Source organism: Macrobrachium nipponense, chromosome 15, assembly GCF_015104395.2.
Source record: "Macrobrachium nipponense isolate FS-2020 chromosome 15, ASM1510439v2, whole genome shotgun sequence".
Taxonomy (NCBI): domain Eukaryota; kingdom Metazoa; phylum Arthropoda; class Malacostraca; order Decapoda; family Palaemonidae; genus Macrobrachium; species Macrobrachium nipponense.
In genome coordinates, this window is record NC_087208.1 from 11,131,789 (window position 1) to 11,156,176 (window position 24,388).

General features: G+C 43.1%; 1 protein-coding gene across 1 annotated transcript in view; it reads right to left on the reverse strand.

Moving 5' to 3' along the window:
- LOC135226995 (probable E3 ubiquitin-protein ligase HERC1) overlaps nt 1-24,388 on the reverse strand; it is an 83,199-nt gene that overhangs the window by 6,747 nt on the left and 52,064 nt on the right. Inside the window, exon 4 of the mRNA XM_064266722.1 lies at nt 2,812-3,003. Within this exon, the coding sequence (XP_064122792.1) occupies nt 2,812-3,003 (192 nt within the window). The remainder of the gene's footprint in view (nt 1-2,811; nt 3,004-24,388) is intronic.

Sequence of the window (24,388 nt, forward strand, 5' to 3'; positions counted from 1 at the left end):
ATGGTATTGCGACATCAATGAGTGATACTTTCTTCTTGATTTTGTCAATCAACGTCACATCTGGTCTATTGGCACGTATCACCCTATCTGTTCTGATACCATAGTCCCAGAGGATCTTTGCCTGATCGTTTTCTATCACTCCTTCAGGTTGGTGTTTGTACCACTTATTACTGCAAGGTAGCTGGTGTTTCTTGCACAGGCTCCAGTGGAGGGCTTTTGCTACTGAATCATGCCTCTTTTTGTACTAGTTCTGTGCAAGTGCTGGACATTCGCTTGCTATGTGGTTTATGGTTTAATTTTTCGTATTGCACTTCCTACATATGGGAGAGATGTTATTTCCATCTATCGTTCTTTAGACATATCTGGTTCTTAGGGCCTGATCTTGTGCCGCTGATATCATTCCTTCAGTTTCCTTCTTGAGCTCTCCCCTCAGTAGCCATTGCCACGTGTCATCGCTGGCTTGTTCCTTAGTCTGTCTCATGTATTGTCCGTGCATTGGTTTGTTATGCCATTCCTCTGTTCTGCTTGTCTTTCTCCTGTCTCTGTATATTTCTGGGTCCTCGTCTACTTTTATCAGTCCTTCTTCCCATGCATTCTTGAGCCACTCGTCTTCACTGGTCTTCATATATTGCCCCAGTGCTCTGTTTTCGATGATGACGCAGTCCTCTATGCTTAGTAGTCTCCTCCCTCCTTCCTTTCGTGTTATGTATAGTCTGTCCGTATTTGCTCTTGGGTGTAGTGCTTTGTGTATTGTCATATGTTTCCTCGTTTTCTGGTCTAGGCTGCAAAGTTCTGCCTTCGTCCATTCCACTATTCCTGTGCTTTAACTGATTACTGGCACTGGCCATGTGTTTATGGCTTTTATCGTATTTCCGGCGTTGAGTTTTGACTTGAGTATCGCCTTGAGTCTCTGCACATATTTTTTCCTGATTGTGTCCTTCATCTCATGATGTTTTATATCCCCTCCTTCCATTATTCCCAGGTATTTGTATCCCTTCTCATCTATGTGTTTGATGGTGTTCCCATCTGGTAGCTTTATACCTTCAGTCCTTGTTACTTTCCCCTTTTGTACGTTGACTAAGGCACATTTTTCTATTCCAAACTCCATCCTGATGTCCCCAGATACAATCCTTACAGTCTGGATTAGGGTATCTATTTCCTTGATGCTCATACCATTATTATTATATTGATGGTGACTGCTGCATATATTTATATAGAGTTTTTAATCTTTGTTATAACAGCCTTTTTTCTATTACCATATTCCACCAGTAACTCACTAAATTAATATCATCTTCATAAATAGACTGATAGACAATCATTGGTGGTAATTCTCTTAATAAAATGAGTACTATACAGTCTAGTTACTTATTAACTCCAGCATTCATGAGAAAGTTTTGAGCCAGATCTGAGGAATGATGTAGGTGATCAGGGGATCATTTCTTAGGTTTCTTGATTAAGTTCTAGATGACACAAGAAGACAAGGAAAGACTGATTAGCGATAGTGAGTCTAACTCCTTATACATTAGGTGGTCAGCAGGATGAAGGCTGGCTGCTGACTGGCTGAGAACAGAATCTCACGTTCTGATTGACTGACAAGATTTTTTGTAAGCCATTTTCTAACTGCAGATGGTTTTATTGTTGCAGCCTCTCTAACAGGAAAAGTGCCGGCAAACTACCTGGTGTAGTGACTAATTTGCTGGTATTTACCAGCAAAATTTTTGATTGGTTAAGAGTTTACCATAAACATTTTTACATGCTGGTGTTGTTAATGTCCAGGGATGCTTGCTCTGTCTTCCATTTTGCTGTTGGAGTCATTGTCATGCATTGGTCTTCCTACGTCATAAGAAGGAAGGGTGCCTAATGCTGGAGGGTCATAGGAACATTTCTTGCTTCACCAGGAAATACTACCAATGGATGAGTCTCTCACACCAAGTAAATGGCCAGTGCTTTCCCTGTCTTTAAGTGAGGCTGGAACAATGAAACCATCCATGCCAAGAAACTGGCTTATGAAAAATCTTGAATCAATCAGTGTGAGAATTTTTTCTGAGAGAATCAGTAACCTGCCAGCAGCCTGTATCCTACTGACTCTCATATATAAGATGACAGATTCACCATTGCTGATCAGTCTGCGCTTATCCTCTGGCATGGCCATGCTTAGTAGAGCCTGAGTGAATTGTGGCCCACAACTTACTAAAGGAACACCTTCTGGAAAATCCTCCCGAGAACCCACTCCTTACTTTGGACCCAGCTCAAAACTTCCTCATGAATACTGGAGCTAGTATATAACTTAGCTGTGTTGTATTCCTTTTCATAAAAATAATTACCACCAAAAATTGTTTACCTTCCCAGCTATGAAAATATAATGAATATTCGATATATTTACAAGTGGAATGTCTTAGTGGAGAAAATGCAAGTAATATAAGAAAGAGTGAAGAGACTATAAAAATTTAATGTAGCTGATGCAGCTACCATGTTCAAGTCTGTGTCTGAAAGAAGGCTTTCTGTTATTTACAACTGCTACTACTACTACTGTTGCTGCTACTACTTTCATTATTATTAACCTGTCCACTGGTTCAAAATATTTAACTCAAATAACTTGAAAAATCCCATATCTTACAAATGCTGAACTTATTTTCCCATAGAGATATCCTTTCAATCATCTGATTGACATTAATAATAGGTATTTAACTTTTTCCAAAGAACTAAAAACATTTGACCTCCTAAATGCAACAAATACAATCACTGGAAAATGTAATATGTAAAATTCATATTTACAAACTAAAATTAATCGTCTATATACTACTATGATACCTTGAAGAGTTGAGATAACTGTTGGAGTATGTAAATCATCCGAGTTTCCCTGACCCAATCGACCATAACTACCTTCTCCACATGCCAGAATGGAACCATTAGCAGTGACAATAAAAGTACAATTCTGACCGCACACAACTTGCTGGGCACAGCCAAGAGTTTCAGTTAAAACAGGAACTTGACTGCTACGTCCTGAAGAGAGGAAAATAGTTATAATTAACTTTATAAAAATTTAAACTTTTAATACAAAACCACAACTAATATGTTTACTTTGATATTCCCTAAAAAGAATGCTGATAATCTAAGATCAATTATTTCAAATTCAGTGAAAGTTCACAAAAAAAATCAATTGCAATGCATACATATACTGTACTGAAAGTTTTAGATACAATTGCTTGAAAGGTGGAGTGCATACCTTCAACTTAATGAACAACACCTATATTGGTACCTGTATAACATACACAATGGAGGAATTCTTAAGGTGAAATAGGAACTAACAAGAAAGGAAAGGAGCAAACTATAAATTGCTACTACAGTTATCTCCTCAATGACTGCCTGAAACCTTTTTCTTCATACTCTCTCCACCACAAGGATTATGCTATTTTAGTCTATTTTCAGTTAAAACTCAGTAAGGATCCTTCATCCTCTTGAGCACCCTTGCAGCATGATTCAGGTCACTAGTTTAGTGACCTTTTCCTCTAATTGTACATACTGGCAAGCCATCAAACTCTCTACTCCAGTTCTCTAACTCTTGCAAACATAAATATGTCATATCCTTTAGGATTAACCATCCCTGTCTTGCCTTATCTGTTTTCTGATTGTTTTAATTTGACCCAGCATAGGCAGAGGCAATGGTGTGTCTATCATACTGACTCAAACATTTAAAAAAGGCAACAAAAATATTTTCCTCAATTAATTCCATGAGCCATTTTGTGTATACTGTAAGCTACAACAGATACTGGATAAACTAAAAGATAAAGCATCTGGAAGAATATAATGATGAAAGAAAAATATCAAAACACCTATGAAATCTCTATGACAAACCCAATACTATACTACATAGAGCTGGAACCCCGGGTTTCAGATAAAATATACAGCTTTTTGCTATTTAGCAATGAGGATTAATACTATACAGACACCCAGTCCAAAGGATTCTAAAATTATACTTCATAATGATTGGGTTATTTTTGACTGAATTTCTTCTTTGAATATAAGAAACTATGTATTATAATCACTGGAGCTTAGGTTCCAATAGTACTGGATCTTGGGTTAAGCTTTTACTTTATCATTTTTCTTGCTTTTAGCTTGTTTTTTGATGGGATACAGTAGCTATAACCAAAGTTTTTTGCTTTACTAGTATTACTGCTTGATTCTACATATATCCTTTTATATTTCCTTGGTTTATCCAGTTAATTTATTATTACCGACTGATTATCATATGCAGTTTATGTGTATACTAGTATTTGTGAGAAATGTAAAGATATGTAAATGGGTTAGCATTAATGAAAGAACGGAGGATGATAGGTAGGTGGACAGATGGCTAAGTGTGCTTTAAGATGGTTCCATCTTGTTGAAGAAATGACAGTCTGATATATAGATTATGCAATTCACAAGAGCTAGGAGGAAGGCAGAGACTGAACAATAATATTAATAAAGTTAAAACTTGCTTTTATAAATTAAAACTGTCGAAAATATGGGATTGCATTTTATCCAGGCATCAAGATCTATATAGAATAAGCAAATTTAACAAGCCCTATATATTACTATATCTCAGAAATATGACTTTTTAAAATAAAGTGACATTTCTTTAATAAAATAACTTTTAGTATATACTACTTACAAAGTAATAACATAGCTACAGTTTCTAACTAGTACGGCAGTAGCGATTCTTTTGTTTTGGTGTAGGAACTACCCCCACCCACTATCAGGGGAGAGAGGACTTACCAGGCAAAGGCCTGTCAATTTGTTTGTGGCCTACATAATTGCAAGGGGAGTGGGTGGGCTCCCATTCTGTAATTACTTGGCAAGTATATACAGTGGTACCTCAACATACGAAATTAATCCATTCCGAGGCGGCCTTCGTAACCTGAGTTTTTTGTATCTTGAACAGCATTTCACATGTAAATTGCCTAATTTGTTTCAACCCCTACAAAAACACCCAGTAAAAATTATATTTCCCAGGCTTACAACACATGTTCTAGGGTTACGACGCCGATCCGACGGAAGAAATATGACTCCCAAAAAGGCAAAATACTGTACATACTTGAGTAATATTCAACTGCATGTAATGTTCAACCCCATTTTTACTGCATATTTTGGACTTTAGCATATGTCCGTTAGCAATAAGCCTAGCCTATGTTACCAGTTGCTACTGTAGCCTAGTCTATGATTCTGACATCTAAACCTAAGAAGCTAAAAGCTTAGAATATGCCAATAAAATGTATAAATAATCAGTATGTACTCACTTCAAATAATTATTATTTAATCATTAACTATAATCATTAACTATAATACACAAAAAAAAAAAAAAAAGCTTCCAACCTTTTGTTTACGTTCAGCACTTACGAGTACCAAACGATCGCCAAGCAACCACTTTTACCTAGCACACGGTAAGTTATCATAAATTTTCATTATCTCTCTTCAACTATACTGAAACTACCAAACAGTTTAATAACCATTCATTTCTATTCTTTTTTCTATCTTTACCTAATGTTTTTTTTTATTAAATGTACAGGCGGTCCCCGGGTTACGACGGGGGTTCCGTTCTTAAGACGCGTCGTAACCCGAAAATCGTCGTAAGCCGGAACGACATTCTTGAAAACATGTCCACAGGGAAAATTTCACTACTAATTTGCAATTTTTCTTAGGACTTATCTCTAAAATTATCACTAATTTACTTTTTTCATGTGCAACACTGTGTATTCACAAATTACTGTATATTTTCATTAAAATACAAGAGAGAGAGAGAGAGAGAAAAAAAAAAAATAACTCCTTACGGTTTCAATAGATTGAAATGAGTCTGTAGGCAACTTTTTCCCCCTCCCATAAACACATATATTTCTCCAGAGAAGAGAGAAAGAGAGGACTGTGCAATTATGTTTGTCTGTCTATCAATTCTTTTGCTGAGAGCGAGAGAGATAAAAGGAAGAAATAGAAACACCAAATGTATGACAAGTATCTTGTGGAGAGGGAGAGAGAGAGAGAGAGAGAGAGAGAGAGAGAGAGAGAGAGAGAGAGTTGTCCTCACAGTATTTAAAAGAGAGAAATGGAATGATTATTGTATTTAAAATACTCAGATATGAATTTTGTAGTTACAGTTAATAAGTATTATTATTGGAAAATATTAATGATAAACTTATTACATACATGTCCATGAAAATATTTACTCAGACCCACAGCAAGAATGAGAGAGGAGAGAGAGGAGAGACGAGAGAAGAGAGAGAGAGATGAAGAGAATTACATAACAAAAACCATTTTAAATTCGTTGCCCATTGTATGGCATTAAGCTCCGAGTGTCACTCGAATTGAGTTAGGGAAATTGATACAGAAAAAGACAAAGGGGAGAATTTTCTTTTGAAATTAGTTATCGTATTATTACTACTTCTTATTATTATTATTATCATTATTATTATTTATTATTATCATTATTATTATTATTATTATTATTATTTGAAAATATAATAAACACATGCATCTACCATAAAAATTCTCTCATCTCAGTAAGAAAGAGGAATTATCCTTACAAGTGAAATGGTGAAAAGGTCATTTTCATCTCTTTAAAATACGACCATTATGAATTTTGTAATTAAAGTTTTATTATTGATTATTATTATTATTATTATTATTATTATTTATTATTATTAAATAACTGAAAGTTTATCAATAAACATTTACATACTAGTACCATAAAAATTCTTTCATCTCGGTAAAAGAGAGAGAGAGAGAGAGAGAGAGTGTTTATCTCTCTCTGTTCTTCAAAAAATACTTATAACGCTTCCAAGCGAAAGAGAGGGATTGATTACCACAATGACACATTATTATCTTGTGTGCAAAAAGAGAGAGAGAGAGAGAGAGAGAGAGAGAGAGAGAGAGAGAGAGAGAGAGAGTTAACCTTAATTAAAAGTGACATGGATAGATTAGTACGTATTGTATTTCTTTAAAATACTATCACATATGAATTTTTTAATTACAGTTATTATTATTATTATTATTATTATTATTATTTGAAAGTATTAAAAACAAATAGTACAAGTACATAAAAAATCTCGAGTCTCAGTAAATGAGAGAGAGAGAAGAGAGAGCGAGAGAGAGAGAGAGAGAGAGAGAGAGGGGGGGGGAAATTTTCAGGACCACGTCATTGCAACACTGCAGCTTTTCTCTTCCCCCAACTCTCCCCCTCGGGCTGTCACAGAACTTGATATATCTGACAGTTTTAGTACCTGCATCTGAGGCAAAAGGTTACAGAGAAGACTTGGGATTTCCTTCATTCTTCCATAATTTTTTAAATATAAGCTAAAATCTTACTAATTCACTATGGTATTTTCTTTATTGAATTGATATTATTGCTGTATAAATTAATATTAATATTTGAAAATAGTAAATCATTTCTTTATCATACAAAAAAACATACATCTTTGTAGTAGAGGAGAGAGAGGCAGAGAGAGAGGAGAGAGAGAGAGAGAGAGACGAGAGAGAATGAGAGAGAGAGAATTATTATTTTTATGGAGATACCGAGTTACTGACAGCTATAATGAAACATTGTAATGTATATTAAAACAGAAGAAGAATTCTAAAAAATACATATGTATTTGTTGGCTTCATGATTGCAGTCTGATTAATTTTTATATTTTTATGAAATGTATTTAGTCATGAAAATAAACATCAAAATACACTAATTAGTGATTATTTTTCATCAGAAAAATACAGAGAGAGAGAGAGAGAGAGAGAGACAGAGAGAGAGAGAGAAACTGTGCTAAACTATAAAGGATTCTTATCATAGTTTGTGTTTTTTTAAAAGCGTTGTAAACTCGGAGCGTCGCAAGCGTCAGCGTCGTAACCTCGGAACAAGCGTCGTAACCCAGGGCGGATTTTTCAATTAATATTTAAGAAAAAGCGTCGTAACCTCGGAACGTCGTAAGCCGGACCCGTCGTAACCCGGGGACCGCCTGTATTGCATGAATAAGTTTTTCAATTTACAGCATCCTTTTACCAATAGAATACATAGAGCACATGGGGTAGATACTGACCAATAGGAGAGCAGGATCTTACGGAGGTGACTACCATCAGGAAACCAAAATGGAGAGAGCGGGAGGATGGTGGCAAGTCTACTCAGTTGGCGGCGCGCGAGTTTTAAAATTGTTCTCGGTGGTCCGGGCAAATCTCAGGACTTTACAGCAACAACCTTTCGTAACCTGAACTATTTATTTTCGTATGTAGAGCCAAAAAAATCTTCGTATTTGCTTTCGTAACTTGAATTTTTTGTATTTTTGTCAGGAGGTACCAATGTGACTAAAAAGTTATTTTACCATAAAAATGTCATTTTTAAGTATACATAATTACATAGCTGATTCCCACATTGATAGGAGGTGGGATGCAAGGACATATTCTACTCCCAAAATGTTAGAGAATGTAATAAATTTGAGCATAGAAAAATTTGCCAGCATTGGTAAAAATGCTTGTTGCTCCTTACCTTGTAAGAGAGCTGAAGCAGGAAGTTACTGCCTCTGGTTGGTGCTCGTCTTACTTTGTAGAGGCGTGACAGTATAGCCAAGGGTCACCTACTATAAGAGTGGGAGCTTTCAGCGAAGGAGTCCTCCAACTGCTAATAAAGCATACAAATTTTGCCCCTGCCCTGGGCACAGTACCATCACAAAATACAACCAGACAATCAAATCGATACCTACACCAAAATGATTTAAAATCACCAACACCCATCCACAAAACCTGACTGGTACACAGTAACCCTAGACTCCCCTATAACTAGAACACCTCTAATAAGGTGAGGAGAAAAGAAGGACGATATACTTCCTACACATCTGCCACTGCCAAAAGGGCCTAAGGCACTGAAGTCACTAAATATTGTTTCCACTTCTTTTAAGGGTAGGCTCCACTTTGGAGGGCTGATTTTTGCCAAATTTTTTTTTTTTTTTTTTTTTTTTTTTTCTAAAAGTCTTCCTTTGGCCTAGCAGAATGCCGTGATATGTGTAGAATTCGTTTCCAGCCTCTATAACGGCCCCTATGGTCGTCAACACCCCCCTACCTGTAACACTGAATTACTAGCTATCAGAAAATAAAGCAATTTTTTATGCTCAAATGGTTTTCTGGGCTCAGCTTGTGTCGGCCTATGAAAGATCCTTAATATCATACTTTCTAGGTAAAATTAATCTAAAATTACCAGAGAAAAAACAAAATTAAGAAAATGTCAGTAAAACTGACTCGCTCACTCTTAAAAAGAAGTGTCGGTATGATGATAGGGGCGAGTGGGAACACTACCACGAGACATTCACCAATTAGAACTTCCAAATCAGAATCCCCACAAGAGAGAGCTGATACCAACGGGAGGGCGATGCAGCCGCTACTACTACTACTAGAGGACGCCACGGACAGCAGCGCCCCTAGCGGACATCCTTAATTATTAGCGCTAGCATCCAGACGCATTTTTCTCTGTGCTGTGCCTTTTACGGGATTTATTATCTTCTTCGATATGGAACGTTCTGCAATCGCAACGGCTAAGTTAAGTGCCTCATAAGTAATGTTTTACTATATTTTTGTCTTCCGGGAACCAGTATTTTCCTTCTAATAGGTCATATACGGTTTCCCGGTTGTCTCGTGGCGGCGCCATGCTGCCTCGTTAAGAATTCCCGGTTCCTCCATACTGGGACTTCTTATACTTATGGGCTTACTTATTACGTTCATCGTGTTTACATCGAGTTTTAGCTAGATTAGCCCCCTTACCATTTCTCTTAGTTTGGTATTTAGGGCTATTATTATTGTTCCAGCCCAGCATCCCGGCTCTTGCTCTTCATCGGCTTTCGCTGGCTCCGAGTAGGCTTCTGTTCCTCGGAACAGTTTGCCTCCTCCTGGGCTTCTTTTTCTTCTACTAAAAGTGTCTTTTCCATCTTTACGATGTAATTTTATTCTATTTAGGGTGTTAGGCTAGCCTAGGTGCATGTTCCATGGTTTGGTACATCCTGGTTCACGTGGCCCTCCCACGGTTGTGTTGCTCGCGGCTTAGGCCACTTGCGGTCACGTGTTCCATCGCACCTTACCCTTCCCCTTCCCTCCCTTACCAGGTTATAGGGAGGCGTGGGTGGCAACCCCTTGGTTGTCATGACAACCTCAGTTGCCTTCCTCCCTCCCTCTCTGAGGTTGGGGCCAGGGGTTCCTCCCAGGCGGGGGGTATAGGGCGACCACTCATAGGGTACCGGGTCTCCGAGCGGGTAGTTGTTGAGACGGGGAGGAGTAGGCCAACCCCCCCCTCTCTCTCTCCCGCCGTGTTACGCCGTGACCCTCCCCCCCCCTTCCCCAGTTGCTCAGCCACCTTCCCTTTCTATAACGAACGGAGCCTTCCGTCGCAGCCGGGGCACCTTTGGTTATAGATTACTGGCTCCGCCAGCGGGCGGGTGGTCACTACTAGTGGTCGGTTGCTTGCCTACTATATCCTTACATCTCTCCCCCGCTACCGGAAGGGAGCTTGCTCTTACCCGGGGCACTCTTCTAGTAGACGGGTGGAGAAAGGTTTGATATTATTGTTATTTTAAGGATATACCCTAATTTTACGATGATTTGTTTAATTTTATTATTCATATGCTTACCATCCCCGCCATTTTTCGTCGTGGTTTCCTTTTACCACCACTCCTGGTTGGATTCTATCTCTTGTCCCCGCCGTCAGCGGAGCATAGACCTAGGACAACCAACCAACCTTGTTACACGTATTATGGTGGGGCTCTGGTTTTAATCTAACTTTCTCGCTCCGGCTCCAGCGGAGCAACTGTTAGACTGTAAGTGTTCTCCTGATACTCATGTATTTTTCCACTTACAGGCTACCTTAACTGTCAGGTCCCGGCGTGCAACGCGACGTTGTTCGACCCCTGCGGCCACGATGAGTGCAGGTCTCACGCTCCTTGTGCCACGTCATTCAATGATATGATCGTCTGGCACACCCGGAAGCCTGCGCCATCTGCTACGACCTAGTCAGTCAGATGGTGGAGGGGGGTAAGTCGATTATAGGCTTCTTTATCATTTACTAACAACTCTTAGACATAAGTTTGTTAACCCCGTTCCGCCATTAGAAACTCATCTCGCCTTTCTTCCAGCTACTGGTGTGAGGGAGGTCGCCCTTGCTACCCTGAAAGCGTGGGTGGGCGGCTTCGGGAAGAACGCCGCCAAAGGCCAGCCGTACATCCTTGACAAGAAGCTGGCCGTCCAGATCTTCCCGGCGGGCAAGTCAACAGGGTATGTTGACCCCTTGTCCGCAGCCCCTCTCATAGCCTCCATCCAGCAAGATCTCCAGCAATCTTTCGGGGTCGTAGCTTCACAGGAGTCGGTCCCCGGACGTCGCTGCTGCCCGGACCTAAACATCGAGCCGATGGCGGTTGGAGTAGAGGATTTGTTGGTTGAGGTAGGTGTGTCGGGCGCCCAAGGTCTTTCTTGGGTGTTCCTGGATCTTCTCCTGTCCCTTCTTCGAGCGCTTCTTTCCAAGGCTTTGTGGGATCTGAGATCCCTACCCGCTCTCCCGCTCTCTCGTACCCCCTAAGGTGAAGGGACAGAGAGAACCGAAGACTCTATCTAAGACGACTTCTAAGAAGTTGTCTTCGTCTTCTTCGGCTAGGAAGTCTTCGACTTCTTACGCTGACGCGGTGAAGGCCAAGCCGAAGCTCTTCTTAACGAGAAGAGCTCTAGAAGCAAGGCTTCTAAGGAGAAGGCTCGCGCTCCACGCCGAGCCAATGCCTTCTCCTGCCTCCACCGCATCCACTCCGGCAACGCCGGTGGGAGGAGCGGGACCCAGCACCTTTGGATCCCACTGCTTTCTCAGCAGTGGTGATGCAACAGGTGGTGTGAGATGGTTGGTTCGCAAGTCTCACCGCCCCTGGGGACGAAAATTTGAGCAGATGTTCGCACAACTGTCGAGCACTCTGTCTCAATCAGCGGCCAATCCATCCAGGATCTCTCTAACAGGGTTAGAGAGAATGAGGACCGAGTGGCTGGGCTCTCTCAGGTCCCTCTTCCAGTCTCCCCAGTGCCAAGTGCTGGTATTTTCCAGCTCCCGCCATACGACTCTCTGCCAGCTTTCTCTATGGAGAACCCTTGGAGAGTAGCCGCCTACGCTCCATTTGGATGGATGATCTCTATCCCGGAGTGTGGAACTCGAAGGATTGAGGACTTCGAGTTTATCCTCCGGGTCTGGCGCAGCCTTTCATCGGCTATGCTAGGCTGACTGTAGCGGGCTCTTACTAGGGAAGACAAGATCTCTAGGGAGGATGTTTCTCTACAGTAGGGATCATGCCCAACGGGAATGGGTTCACTGCCTTGAGGACTGGGATGTGCACAAACACTAAGCTCCAGGCCTATAAGAGTCCTTTCACTATTTTTGCGACGGAAGAAGAGGCTTCTCTTCCGTTCGCCACGAAAATAGTAGGAGAGGACTCTTCAGGCAGTCCTCAAGGATGAGCCCATGCACAGCTAAGGGAGGCGGAGTCTACTTCTCCGCTCTTCCCAGCTTTTGGAGAATTGTGGGAGAACTTGCCAGCCACGTTCACGCTTGGCAAGCTCAAACCGGACTGCGCCATGGACCAGTTCGGCTGAGAAGCTTCCAAGGCTGCCTGATTCCTTGATTCAGGCGGAGTTCGACGCGCGAACTAGGTTTGGCAGGTCCCTCAATTCTCTGATAATAACGGAAATGGCTGCTCTCTCATATGCTACAGAACCGCTGTTTAAGATCTTGGCCAAATCCCAGCTTCAGACGGTTCAGACAGATGCTTTCGACTTCTTCCAAGCTAGGAGGAATTGCCGAAAGCACGTTCTGCAGGAGTGCACTATTAGGCACGAGACCTAATAGACTCCTGGCTTCTAGCATGTGGGGAGCGGATCTCTTCCCAGAGTCCGCTGTAAATGAAGTGCACCACGAGGCTGCTAGGCTCAACCAGAGCCTAGAGCTAGGTGGGGTATTTCATCTAAGAGGAAGCAAGAAGCCGCCCCCACTGCTGGTAAGAAACCAAAGAAGTCTGGTAAAAGGTTCCAGCCTTACCAGAAACACCAGCAACAGCAGCAATTTGTTCAGGCCGTCCCGGTTACCCAACAGGGACAACCTGGTAGTTCGAAACAGAACCAACCCCTCCTCCTGCTGTCTCCTCAATCACAACCGTCGACCTCCTACGCACTCTCGCCGGCCTTCAACCCTACGTATGAAGGTCAGGGTCACACTCCCTTTAACAAGCACCGAGAGGTAGGGCGAGAGGCTACTTTCCGCCAGGCGTGGCGCCAGGAACGGGCGACAAGGAGCAGGCAGTTCAGAGGAGGGCGTGGTGGTTCAAAACCCGCCCATCAACAATGAGGCTCCCCAGGTAGGAGGGAGGCTGTTCCTCTTCCGTCACAGGTGGGGGTTCAGCAATTGGGCACAGAGCATAGTGTCCAAAGGTTGGGTTGGAGTTGGATCAAAGATCCTCCTCCAATCAAATCATTCCACCAAATACCATCAGAGGAATTGACAGATTACGCGGAGGAACTCCTCAGAAAGGAGCTATTGCGAGAGTCAAGCATCTAAAATTTCAAGGTCGCTTATTCAGCGTGCCAAAGAAAGGCTCAACAAAAAGAAGGGTAATCTTAGACTTGTCAAAGCTAAACTCTTTCATTCGTTGCGACAAGTTCAAGATGCTTACCCTCTCGCAAGTAAGGACCTTACTTCCGCGTGGAGCCGTCACATGCTCCATCGATCTTACAGACGCATACTATCATATCCCTATAGCCAGACACTTCCGCCCATTCCTAGGATTCAGGCTAGGAAATCAGACATTCTCATTCAAAGTGATGCCCTTCGGTCTGAATGTAGCCCCCAGGGTATTCACGAAAATAGCAGAATGGGTTGTACAACAATTGAGAACTCAGGGAATCATGGTAGCAGCTTACCTCGACGATTGGTTGATCTGGGCACCAACCGTCGAGGAATGTCTCAATGCCACAAAAAAAGGTAGTTCACTTTCTGGAACATCTGGGGTTCCAGATAAACAAAACGAAATCCAGACTTACCCCGGAGTCTCGTTTTCAGTGGCTGGGAATCCAATGGGATTTGTCTTCCCACAATCTGTCAATTCCATGGGCCAAACGGAAGGAAATAGCAAAATCTGTGAGGCAATTTCTCAAATGCAAACAAACATCAAGGAGAAACCAGGAAAGAATCCTAGGGTCCCTTCAGTTTGCTTCGGTAACAGATATCCTCCTGAAAGCAAGGCTGAAAGATATAAATCGAGTTTGGCGATCGAGAGCAAATGCCAAATCTCGAGACCAAGTTGTCAGTAATTCCACAGATCCTTCGCAATCAACTCCGTCCATGGTCAAAAGTAAAGGAACTTAGCCAAGCAGGTACCCCTTCAACTATCCCCTTTCCAGTGTTAACCATTCACACGGATGCCTCCCTGTCCGGGTGGGGGGATATTCTAGTTAAACAGGTTCAGGGGACTTGGTCAGTTCAATTTCGCCAGCTCCACATAAACGTTCTGGAAGCAATGGCAGTATTTCTTACCTTGAAGAGACTGCTTCCCCCGAAAAAGCTCATCTAAGGCTAGTTTTGGACAGTGCAGTGGTAGTTCATGCATCAACAGAGGAGGGTCCAATCCCAAGCATGTGAACCATGTCATGATAGCCATCTTGCCCTAGCAAACAAACACAAATGGCATCTGTCCGCCACTCACCTGGCGGGGGTAAGAAATTGTGTGATAGCAGACGCTTTGTCTGCCCGGTCAGTTTCCTCTGGAATCAGAATGGTCCCTAGACGACGGGTCCATTCCAGTGGATATGCCGGAGAGTCCCAGGTCTCCAAGTAGATCTCTTCGCCTCACAAGCGAACCACAAGCTCCCTTGCTATGTGGCCCCCAACCTGGACCCTCTGGCTTATGCCACGGACGCCCTGTCGTTAGAATGGGATCAGTGGAGAAAAATTTAGTTTTTGTCCTCCAGTGAATCTTCTCTTGAAAGTCTTAGCAAGCTGAGGACTTTCAAAGGAATAGTAGCTCTGATTGCACCGGACTGGCCCAAGAGCAACTGGTATCCTCTTCTTCTGGAATTGGGTTCTCCGACCCTCAACGGATTCCCAATCCCAAGCTGTCACAATCAGTACAAATGAGGACTGTGTTCGCTTCCTCAGGAATTCTTCAGACCCTAACTTTATGGACTCATGAAGTTTGCGGCTAATAAAGATGCTAATATTGATCCACAAAATATTCTCTCCTAGAATCAGGATAAGAGAGAGTCAACCATTAGACAATATGACTCAGCTGTTAAAAAAAATTAGCATCTTTCCTGAAAGAAATCAAACACTACAACCATGACAGTTAATCTAGCTATATCCTTTTTCAGGTCCTTGTTTGAAAAAGGTTTAGCAGCTAGCACTATTACTACTATAAATCGGCTTTTGAAGAAGATTCTTTCAGTTAGGTTTCAGATAGATCTGACTGAATCTTATTTCACGTCTATTCCTAAAGCCTGTGCGAGACTTAGACCTTCTCAAAGGCCTGACTGCAGTTTCATGGTTCTTAAATGATGTCCTCAAACTAGCTTCAGATACTGACAACTCGTCTTGTACATTCATAATGCTTCTTAGGAAGACATTATTCTTATTAAGCCTAGCTTCAGGAGCTAGAATTTCAGAACTGTCGGCTCTATCCAGAGATGCGGGTGGGCATGGTGGATTCCTCCCCTCAGGAGAAGTTCTGCTTGCTCCGGATCGTAGCTTTTTAGCTAAAAATGAGGATCCTCTTGCAAGGTGGGCCCCTTGGAAAGTCATCCCACTTCCCCAAGATCCTTCTCTCTGCCCAGTATCAACTTTAAGAGAGCCTTTCTATCTCGTACATCCTCAAGATCCTCAGGTCCTCTCTTCATGAGAGAAAAAGGTGGTACTTTGTCAATAAAAGGTATTAGACAACAAATCCTTTACTTCATTAAACAAGCCAATCCTGATTCATTCCCAAAAAAGCACATGACATCAGGGGAGTAGCCACCTCAAAATTAATTACTTTCAACATATCGAAACTTTGAGGATCTTAAAAAGTATACTGGATGGAAATCCCGACAGTCTTTAAACGTCATTATCTAAAAGTCCTTGGAATCTTTAAAATTTTCAGCAGTAGCAGCAGGAAAACATTGTTTCTCCTGATACGTATAGTAGTCGTAGTATAGATCCAGGTCTCCTTTCTACCTACCCTCATCCAACATGCCTCACTCTATCGCCATGCTACTCGGTATTCTAGCCTTAGCCGCTGAATCATACTAGTGGATTGTCCCTTTTTTTTTTTTTTGCTAGGGACATCCACACTTGTGACTGATAATGTACTTCAGTGTACCTACCCTTATTTTTATGCTAGGGTAGGACACAATGTGTATTATTTTTGTAATAATTTTCTAAGTAAATCTATTGGTTAATATTACATGCATTATTATATTTTACTATGTTTATTGTAATTTTAAGTACTTTACATACTAACGTTCTTTTATGTTACTATTTAGAATAAGTTAGGTTTAAGTACTTAGTTTGTATGCTGTAAGTTGATTTACTTAGATTATATCCCGTCGTTTTTACAACTGCTTTTCACTGTCCTTTTTTTCCCATCTTTGTCTGTTCTCTGGTACTCTTTCATAGGCTGACACGAGCTGAGCCCAGAAAAGGGATTTTGACGAAGGAAAAAATCTATTTCTGGGTGATTGGCTCGTGTCGCCCTATGAAACCCATCCTGTATTGTTTACCCCCCCCCCATGCAGGACAAGATGTTTTTTAGATTAAGGATGTCCGCTAGGGGCGCTGCTGTCCGTGGCGTCCTCTAGTAGTGTAGTAGCGGCTGCATCGCCCGTTGGTATCAGCTCTCTCTTGTGGGGATTCTGATTGGAAGTTCTAATTGGTGAATGTCTCGTGTAGTGTTCCCACTCGCCCCCCTATCATCATACCGACACTTCTTTTTAAGAGTGAGCGAGTCAGTTTTACTGACATTTTCTTAATTTGTTTTTTATTTTTTCTCTGGTAATTTTAGATTAATTTTACCTAGAAAGTATGATATTAAGGATCTTTCATAGGGCGACACGAGCCAATCACCCAGAAATAGATTTTTCCTTCGTCAAAATCCCTTATTTATCATGTTACTTCCTCATAACACCTCTTGGTAAATCATATAACATGTGAATTTTGTCTCTCGCCTATATGGCCTCCCCCCCACCCCCCACCCGGGCCCACAACCAACAACTCCTTCCATGCGCAGTTACTGATTACTGGAGAATTATGCGATTGTGCTCAAATGGTTATTTATTATGTATATATATATATATATTTCTGGGCTCAGCTCGTGTCGCTGCGCGAAATATCCTTTAATCTATTATTTCTAGGGTAAATGTACTAACACATACCAGAGAATAAATAAATAAAGAAAAAAGGTCAGTATAACTGACTCGCTCACCCTCCAAGAGGGTGTCGGTATGAACACTATGGCGAGTGAGACCACTACCACGAGCCAAATGCCAAAAGAATTCTCCCACTACAAAATCCCCCCAAGAGGAGAGCCGACCCACAGATGCAGCACATACTATACTACTCCATCCCATGCTGCCGACTGCTGCGCCTCTGGTGGCCATCCTTTAAGTTAGCGCACCCGGTCAGAGACTGCCATTTTTTACTCTGTGTTTTTGTGTGCCCTTACTTTGGATTTATTTACCATGGAGCGTGCAGCCATCGCAGCAGCTAAGTTAAGTACTCAGTGTTTATTGCTAAATTTGGTTTTTTTCGACCGGCACCCTGAGCCCGTATTTGCCGTTTTTTAGGTATAAATACGAACTCTAGGTCGGAAGCATGGCGGCATGGTTCTGCCTCGTGGTGGGTTCGTTATTTTGGTCGCCTATACCCAGAACATCCCCTTACTTAAGTACGCTCTATTTTTATTATCCGATTTGTTAGGGTACGGCCTACACGGTTTTGTCATGCATGCATGTCTTTTACCTTCTGTAGGCCCTTCCATCCAGACCCCAGCCACGGCTCTTAGTATCGGCCTCGGCTGGCTTTGAGTGGTAGACTTGCCTCCTAGGGTTAGTCGTACACTCCTGGATTTTTGTTTTTTCTCCTACTATATTGTTTTCTTTCTTTCAATTTTATTATTCATTTTATTTATATGTATTTGTTAGGTTAGCTAGGCGTCTGGCTTGCTGAGCCTAGGTCATGGCCCATTGGGCCTATATACTACCGCTCTTCAGTTCGGTTGCTTCCCGATAGCATCTCTCTGATCAGTTGGTTATGTTTCTTGGCTTAGTTGTGGTTATTATCGCCCCGTGGTCACTACGTTGATCACGAGGCAGCCAGACGCCTGTCCAGTCACCTTCCCCCCTATCCCGCTCGCTATAGAGTCGGGGGGGATGGGTTCGGTCTGCCCATGCTCGCTCCGCATACCCGAGCCTGCCTCCTCTCTCCCCCAGGCGGAGGGAGTAGAGGGACGGGACAGACCCAGACTGGACTCGACCTCTCCGGCTTCCCGGTCCGGCCGGATGGTAAGGTGGGGGGGGACTGGCCTTTCCCCCCTCCGTTGCTACCCCGTCGCTCCGTTGCTAGCCCGAGTCTGTATGCCCCTTTGCTCCTTTCCACCTTACTAGGGCTCCTTTACCACCGGAGGCCTGGCATCCACGGAAAGGTGATAGTCCACCCAGCAGGGTGGACCGGAACATACAGTCGGTCCCTTCTAACCACTCCGTCTCGCGGAGTTACACACTCCGTCACGCACTGGACTTAGTCCGGTACGTTAGAAATTTAGGTTTAAGATCTTTTATGTTAAACATTTAAGTTTATCTTAAGTACCTTAAACCACCACCCCCCTCCCTTTCTGTCCCACCGGATCCCTCCGGGGTTATAGCCTATTCAGGTGATTCAGGGAGGGGTTATGCCCAAATTTTTTCCGAGCTCCGGCATGCACGGAGTTCTTTTATCCTTTAGCCTGTAAGTGATAGTCTTTAAGATACTCATGTCTTTTCACTTACAGACCACCAACTGTGAGCATCCGGGATGCGCCGCCACACTTCAGGACCCTTGTGGACACGAAGTTTGCCGGTCCCATGCTCCATGCGCGACTCCGCATGGGGACATCCAGGTTCTGGTACCACGAGACGTGTACCATATGTTACGATCTGGTGAGCCAGCTGTTAGAAACGGGGTAAGTATTCTAACTCCGTTAAATGGTTCTCAAATTTTTTATAGTGCTTAAGTTTTTACATTAATCACTCTAACTTAAGGTAAAATTCAGGGGCCTTATAGCCCCTATAATTTTTAAGTTACGCTTTAAGTTAGTTTTTAGTTTTAAGTTATTCTTAAATCTAACCAATACCCTCTCTTCCAGGCTCCGGCTGTGAGGGATACCGCACTGGCAACCCTGCGGGCCTGGGTCGGCGGTTTCGGGAAGAACGCCGCCAAGGGTATGCCCTACATCCTAGAGAAGAGGTTGGCGGTGCTAATCTTCCTTCCCCCGGGAGGCAGGCGACAGGATACGTCGACCCAGAGATGCGGCCCCGACTATCGCCTTCATCCAGCAACAGCTGGCTGCCTCTTTGACAGACCAAGGCCAGGACATCTCCTCGGAAAGTCGCGACGCTGACATTAATGTAGAACCCATGGTAGTGTAGACGACCTGTTGGTCGAGGTAGGTAAGTTGGACACCCAAGGGATACCCTTGGGTGCTACTGGTTCTTCTACTCCTGCAACCTCTCCATCCTTCCAAGGCTTTACAGGTAATGAGTTGTATACTTCTCCTGATGCTTCAGTTAGACCCAAGGTCAAGGGTCAAACAGTGAAAACCTTGACGAAGACGTCGTCGTCGTCTAAGAAGACGGCTTCGGCGTCATCCTCTCGTAAGTCTCCGGCTGGGAATCCCGGAGCAGAGAGATCTAAAGCTTCTGGGTCCGGCTCTAAGTCCTCGAGGAGTAGATCCTCCAAAGAGAGATCTCACACTCCAGCGGAGTCGTTAGTTCCGCTACCCCTGGTTCCAGTTCAGGGCCACCCTTCCACCTCCGCAGCAGCTCCGGCTCTGGACGCCAATGCTGGCCTCTTACAACAGGTGGGCGATCTGGTTGGGTCCCTGAAAAATAGCATGGAACAAATGTTCTCTCGGTTGTCGGATAGGATTACTTCTCAGGACACCATTATAGCCGACTGAGCCAAGCTCCTGTAGCCTCTCCTCCACCTTTCACCACAGGTGGAGCCCAACTTCCCCCGTATGACTCTCTTCCTCCGTTCTCAATGAACAACCCTTGGAGAGTAGCGTCATACACCCCCTTCCAAGACGGGCTCATCTCTATCCCGGAATGTGGAACTCGGAGGATTGAGGACTTCGAGTTCTACCCGGAAGACCTTCAGCCTCCGTTCATCGGCTACGCCAGGCTCACCGCCTCAGCCATGACTCGGGATGACAAAGTACCAAAGGAGACAGTCCTCTATTCACGTGACCAGGCTCAGAGAGAATGGCTCAGGTGTCTAGAGGACATGGATTGTACCAATACGAAAACAAAATCCAACCTTTCAAGAAGCCCGTTTACGATCTTTACGATGGAAGAGAGTACCCCGCTCCCTTTCCTGACAAAGATCGCGAATACGACTATTCAAGCAGCCCAGAAGGGGGATTCCATGCCTCAACTGAAGGAAGCAGATCCTACATCTCCTCTACTTCCTTCAGCCGGTGAATTGTGGTTAGACTTACCTAACACCTTCTCAGTGGGCAAACTCAAACCAGACTGTGCTATGGAGCAGTTTGGTGAGAAGCTTCCTAGGCTTCCAGATAGCCTTATTCAGGCAGAATTCGAAGCCAAATCGCGGTTAGCCAGGTCCATTAATTCCATGGCTATGACCGAGGTGGCTACCGTTGCCTATGGGTCGGAACCGCTCTTCAAGCTTATTACCAAATCTTTGACTCAAACGGTGCAGTCAGATATGTTTGAGTTTGCCACTGCTAGGACGAATTGTAGGAAGCATGTCCTACAAGAAGCAACTATTCGGCACGAGCCGAATAAGTTGCTTGCGTCAAACATCTGGGGAGCAGACCTCTTCCCAGAAGCGATGGTGAAGGAGGTTCAGTCAGAGGCTACGAGATTGAACCAGAGCCTTAAAGCTGATATTGTGCAGGCTATTAATGAAATTAAAAATGGAGCTGCTGCAGGGCCTGATGGAATTCCTGCTATTTTGTTAAAGAAAGTAGTTCATTCTATCGCAAAGCCACTTGCAATATTATTAAGACAAAGTGTAGATACAGGCAAGATATATGATGAGCACAAATTAGCATATATTACCCCTACTTTCAAAAGTGGATCAAGACTAGAGGCAAGTAATTATAGGCCTGTGAGTCTAACATCACATATTAATGAAAGTGTATGAAAGGGTAATGAAGAAAAATATTATGAAACATTTAATAAAAAATAATTGTTTAATAAAGGACAACATGGTTTCGTACCCGGAAAAAGTACACAAACCCAACTGTTAGTCCACCGTGAAAACATATTCAAAAATATGAAAAGCGGAAATGAAACAGATGTGGTTTATTTAGACTTTGCAAAAGCTTTTGATAAAGTAGACCATAATATATTAGCGAAGAAAATTAGAAAACACAATATCGTGGATAAAGTAGGAAGATGGTTAAAAGAATTTTTACACAACAGAAAACAGATAGTTATTGCAAACGACGAGAAATCGGATGAACCAAGGTAATATCCGGTGTGCCGCAAGGTACGGTGTTAGCTGCAATACTGTTTGTTATTATTGATTGAAGGACAGTAGACAATAATGTTAAAGATTCGGTAGTGAGTAGTTTCGCAGATGACACAAGAATAAGTAGAGAAATTACTTGTGATGAAGATAGGAAACGCTCTACAAAGAGACCTTAACAAAGTATATGATTGGGACAGAGGTAAATAGATGGTATTTAACTCTGATAAATTTGAATCAATAAATTATGGAGACAGAAAGAAAGCTATATGCATATAAGGGACCTAATAATGAGACCATCACAAATAAGGAAGCAGTTAAAGACCTTGGTGTGATGATGAATAGGAACATGTATGCAATGATCAAATAGCAACTCTGTTGGCAAATGTAAAGCAAAAATGGGAATGTTGTTACGGCACTTCAAAACAAGAAAAGCTGACACAGATTATGCTGTATAAAACATATGTTCGTAGTCCACTTGAATATTGCAATATGATATGGTACCCACACTATCAAAAGGATATTGCACAAATAGAGAGTGTACAAAGGTCATTTACAGCTAGAATAGAAGAAGTTAAGGACCTAGACTACTGGGAAAGACTACAATTCTTAAAATTATATAGTCTAGAAAGGAGAAGAGAAACGATACATGATAATTCAGGCATGGAAACAGATAGAAGGAATAGCAGAAAATATCATGGAACTAAAAATATCAGAAAGAGCAAGCAGAGGTAGATTAATAGTGCCCAAAACTATACCAGGAAAAATAAGGAAAGCACACAGGACATTAATCCACTACGCACCAGCATCGATAATGCAGCTCTATTCAATGCGTTGCCAGCTCATCTGAGGAATATATCAGGAGTGAGCGTAGATGTGTTTAAGAATAAGCTCGACAAATATCTAAACTGCATCCCAGACCATCCAAGATTGGAAGATGCAAAATATACCGGAAGATGTACTAGCAACTCTCTGGTAGACACTAGAGGTGGGCCTCACACTGAGGGACCTGGGCAACCCGAACAAGATGTAAGGTCTGTAAGGTAAGGACCGTTGGGGTCTTACGGCCAAGAGACGTCAGGACCAAGTCGGTAAGGGTAAGGCTCAGAGGAAACCTAGACGTTTCCAGCCCTACCAGAAAAAGCAACCACGCTTTTCTCAGCAAGTTCCGGCTGTTCCCTTGGTGCAAACAGCCCAAACCTTCCCACCTCAAAAGGCTCAATCGCAGCCGATCTACGTGATCTCCCCTCAGCCTCAAGCCCACCACCATCCTTACGCCCCTCTTCTCCAGCCTACAACCAGGTCTTCGAGGGTCAAGCTTCACAGAAGTATGACCGCTCGAGTAAGGGAGGCAGAGGTAAGCGAATCCTTTCGTGGGAGAGGATCGGGAGGTCCCTTCAATAGGGGAAAAACATTTCAGGGGAGGCCGAGGAGGCTACCAGAACCAATGAGGAATTTCAGGTAGGAGGGAGGCTGTTTCACTTTCGCCACCGGTGGAACTTCAGCAAGTGGGCTCAGAGCATTGTGTCAAAAGGCCTGGGTTGGAGCTGGTTAACGAACCCACCCCCATCCAGACCTTTCCGCCAACTTCCTTCCAAAGAATTGACGGAGGGTATGCGGAGGATCTCCTTCAGAAAGGAGCTATAGCGAGAGTCAAAAGGTTAAAATTTCAAGGACGCTTGTTCAGCGTGCCAAAGAAAGGCTCACAAAAAAGAAGGGTAATCTTAGACTTGTCCCGCTTAAACGTTAGCCATTCGCTGCGACAAGTTCAAGATGCTCACGATCTCGCAGGTGCGGACCTTTACTTACCCCGTCCCCGTGGGGGCCGTCACCACCTCTATCGATCTTACAGACGCTTACTATCATATCCCTATTGCAAGACACTTCCGTCCTGTATCTTAGGGTTTCAAGATAGGAGACCAGACATTCTCCTTCAAGGTAGTTCCTTTCGGGCTCAACGTAGCACCCAGGGGTGTTTACGAAGCTGGGGCGGAAGTAGTAGTTCAACAACTCAGATCGCAAGGGGTTATGGTAGTAGCGTATCTCGACGATTGGTTGATCTGGGCCTCACAGTCGAAGAATGCAACAAAGCAACACTGAAAGTGATCCAGTTCCTGGAATATCTAGGCTTCAAGATAAACAGGACCAAATCAAGACTCACTCCAGAGTCAAACTTTCAGTGGCTAGGCATTCAATGGAATCTATCCTCCCATACTCTGTCGATTCCATCACCCAAAAGGAAGGAAATAGCGAAGTCAGTCAAGCAATTTCTGAGTCACAAACTGGCTTCAAGAAGATCTCAGGAAAGGATCCTGGGTTCTCTCCAGTTTGCTTCAGTGACGAACATCCTAATGAAAGCCAAACTGAAAGACCTAACCAGAATCTGGCGCTCACGAGCAAATGTCAGGTCCAGGGACAAATTGTCCTCAGTCCCTCTGATTCTAAAGAATCGACTCCGGCCGTGGGCGAAAGTCAAGAACTTGTCGGTGTCAGTGCCCCTTCAGTTTCCTCCACCAGGGATCACCATCCACACAGACGCTTCATTAAGCGGTTGGGGAGGATATTCCCAGTTCAAGAAGGTTCAAGGAACCGTGGTCACCTCAGTTCCGTCAGTTCCATATAAACGTACTGGAAGCAATGGCAGTGTTCTTGACT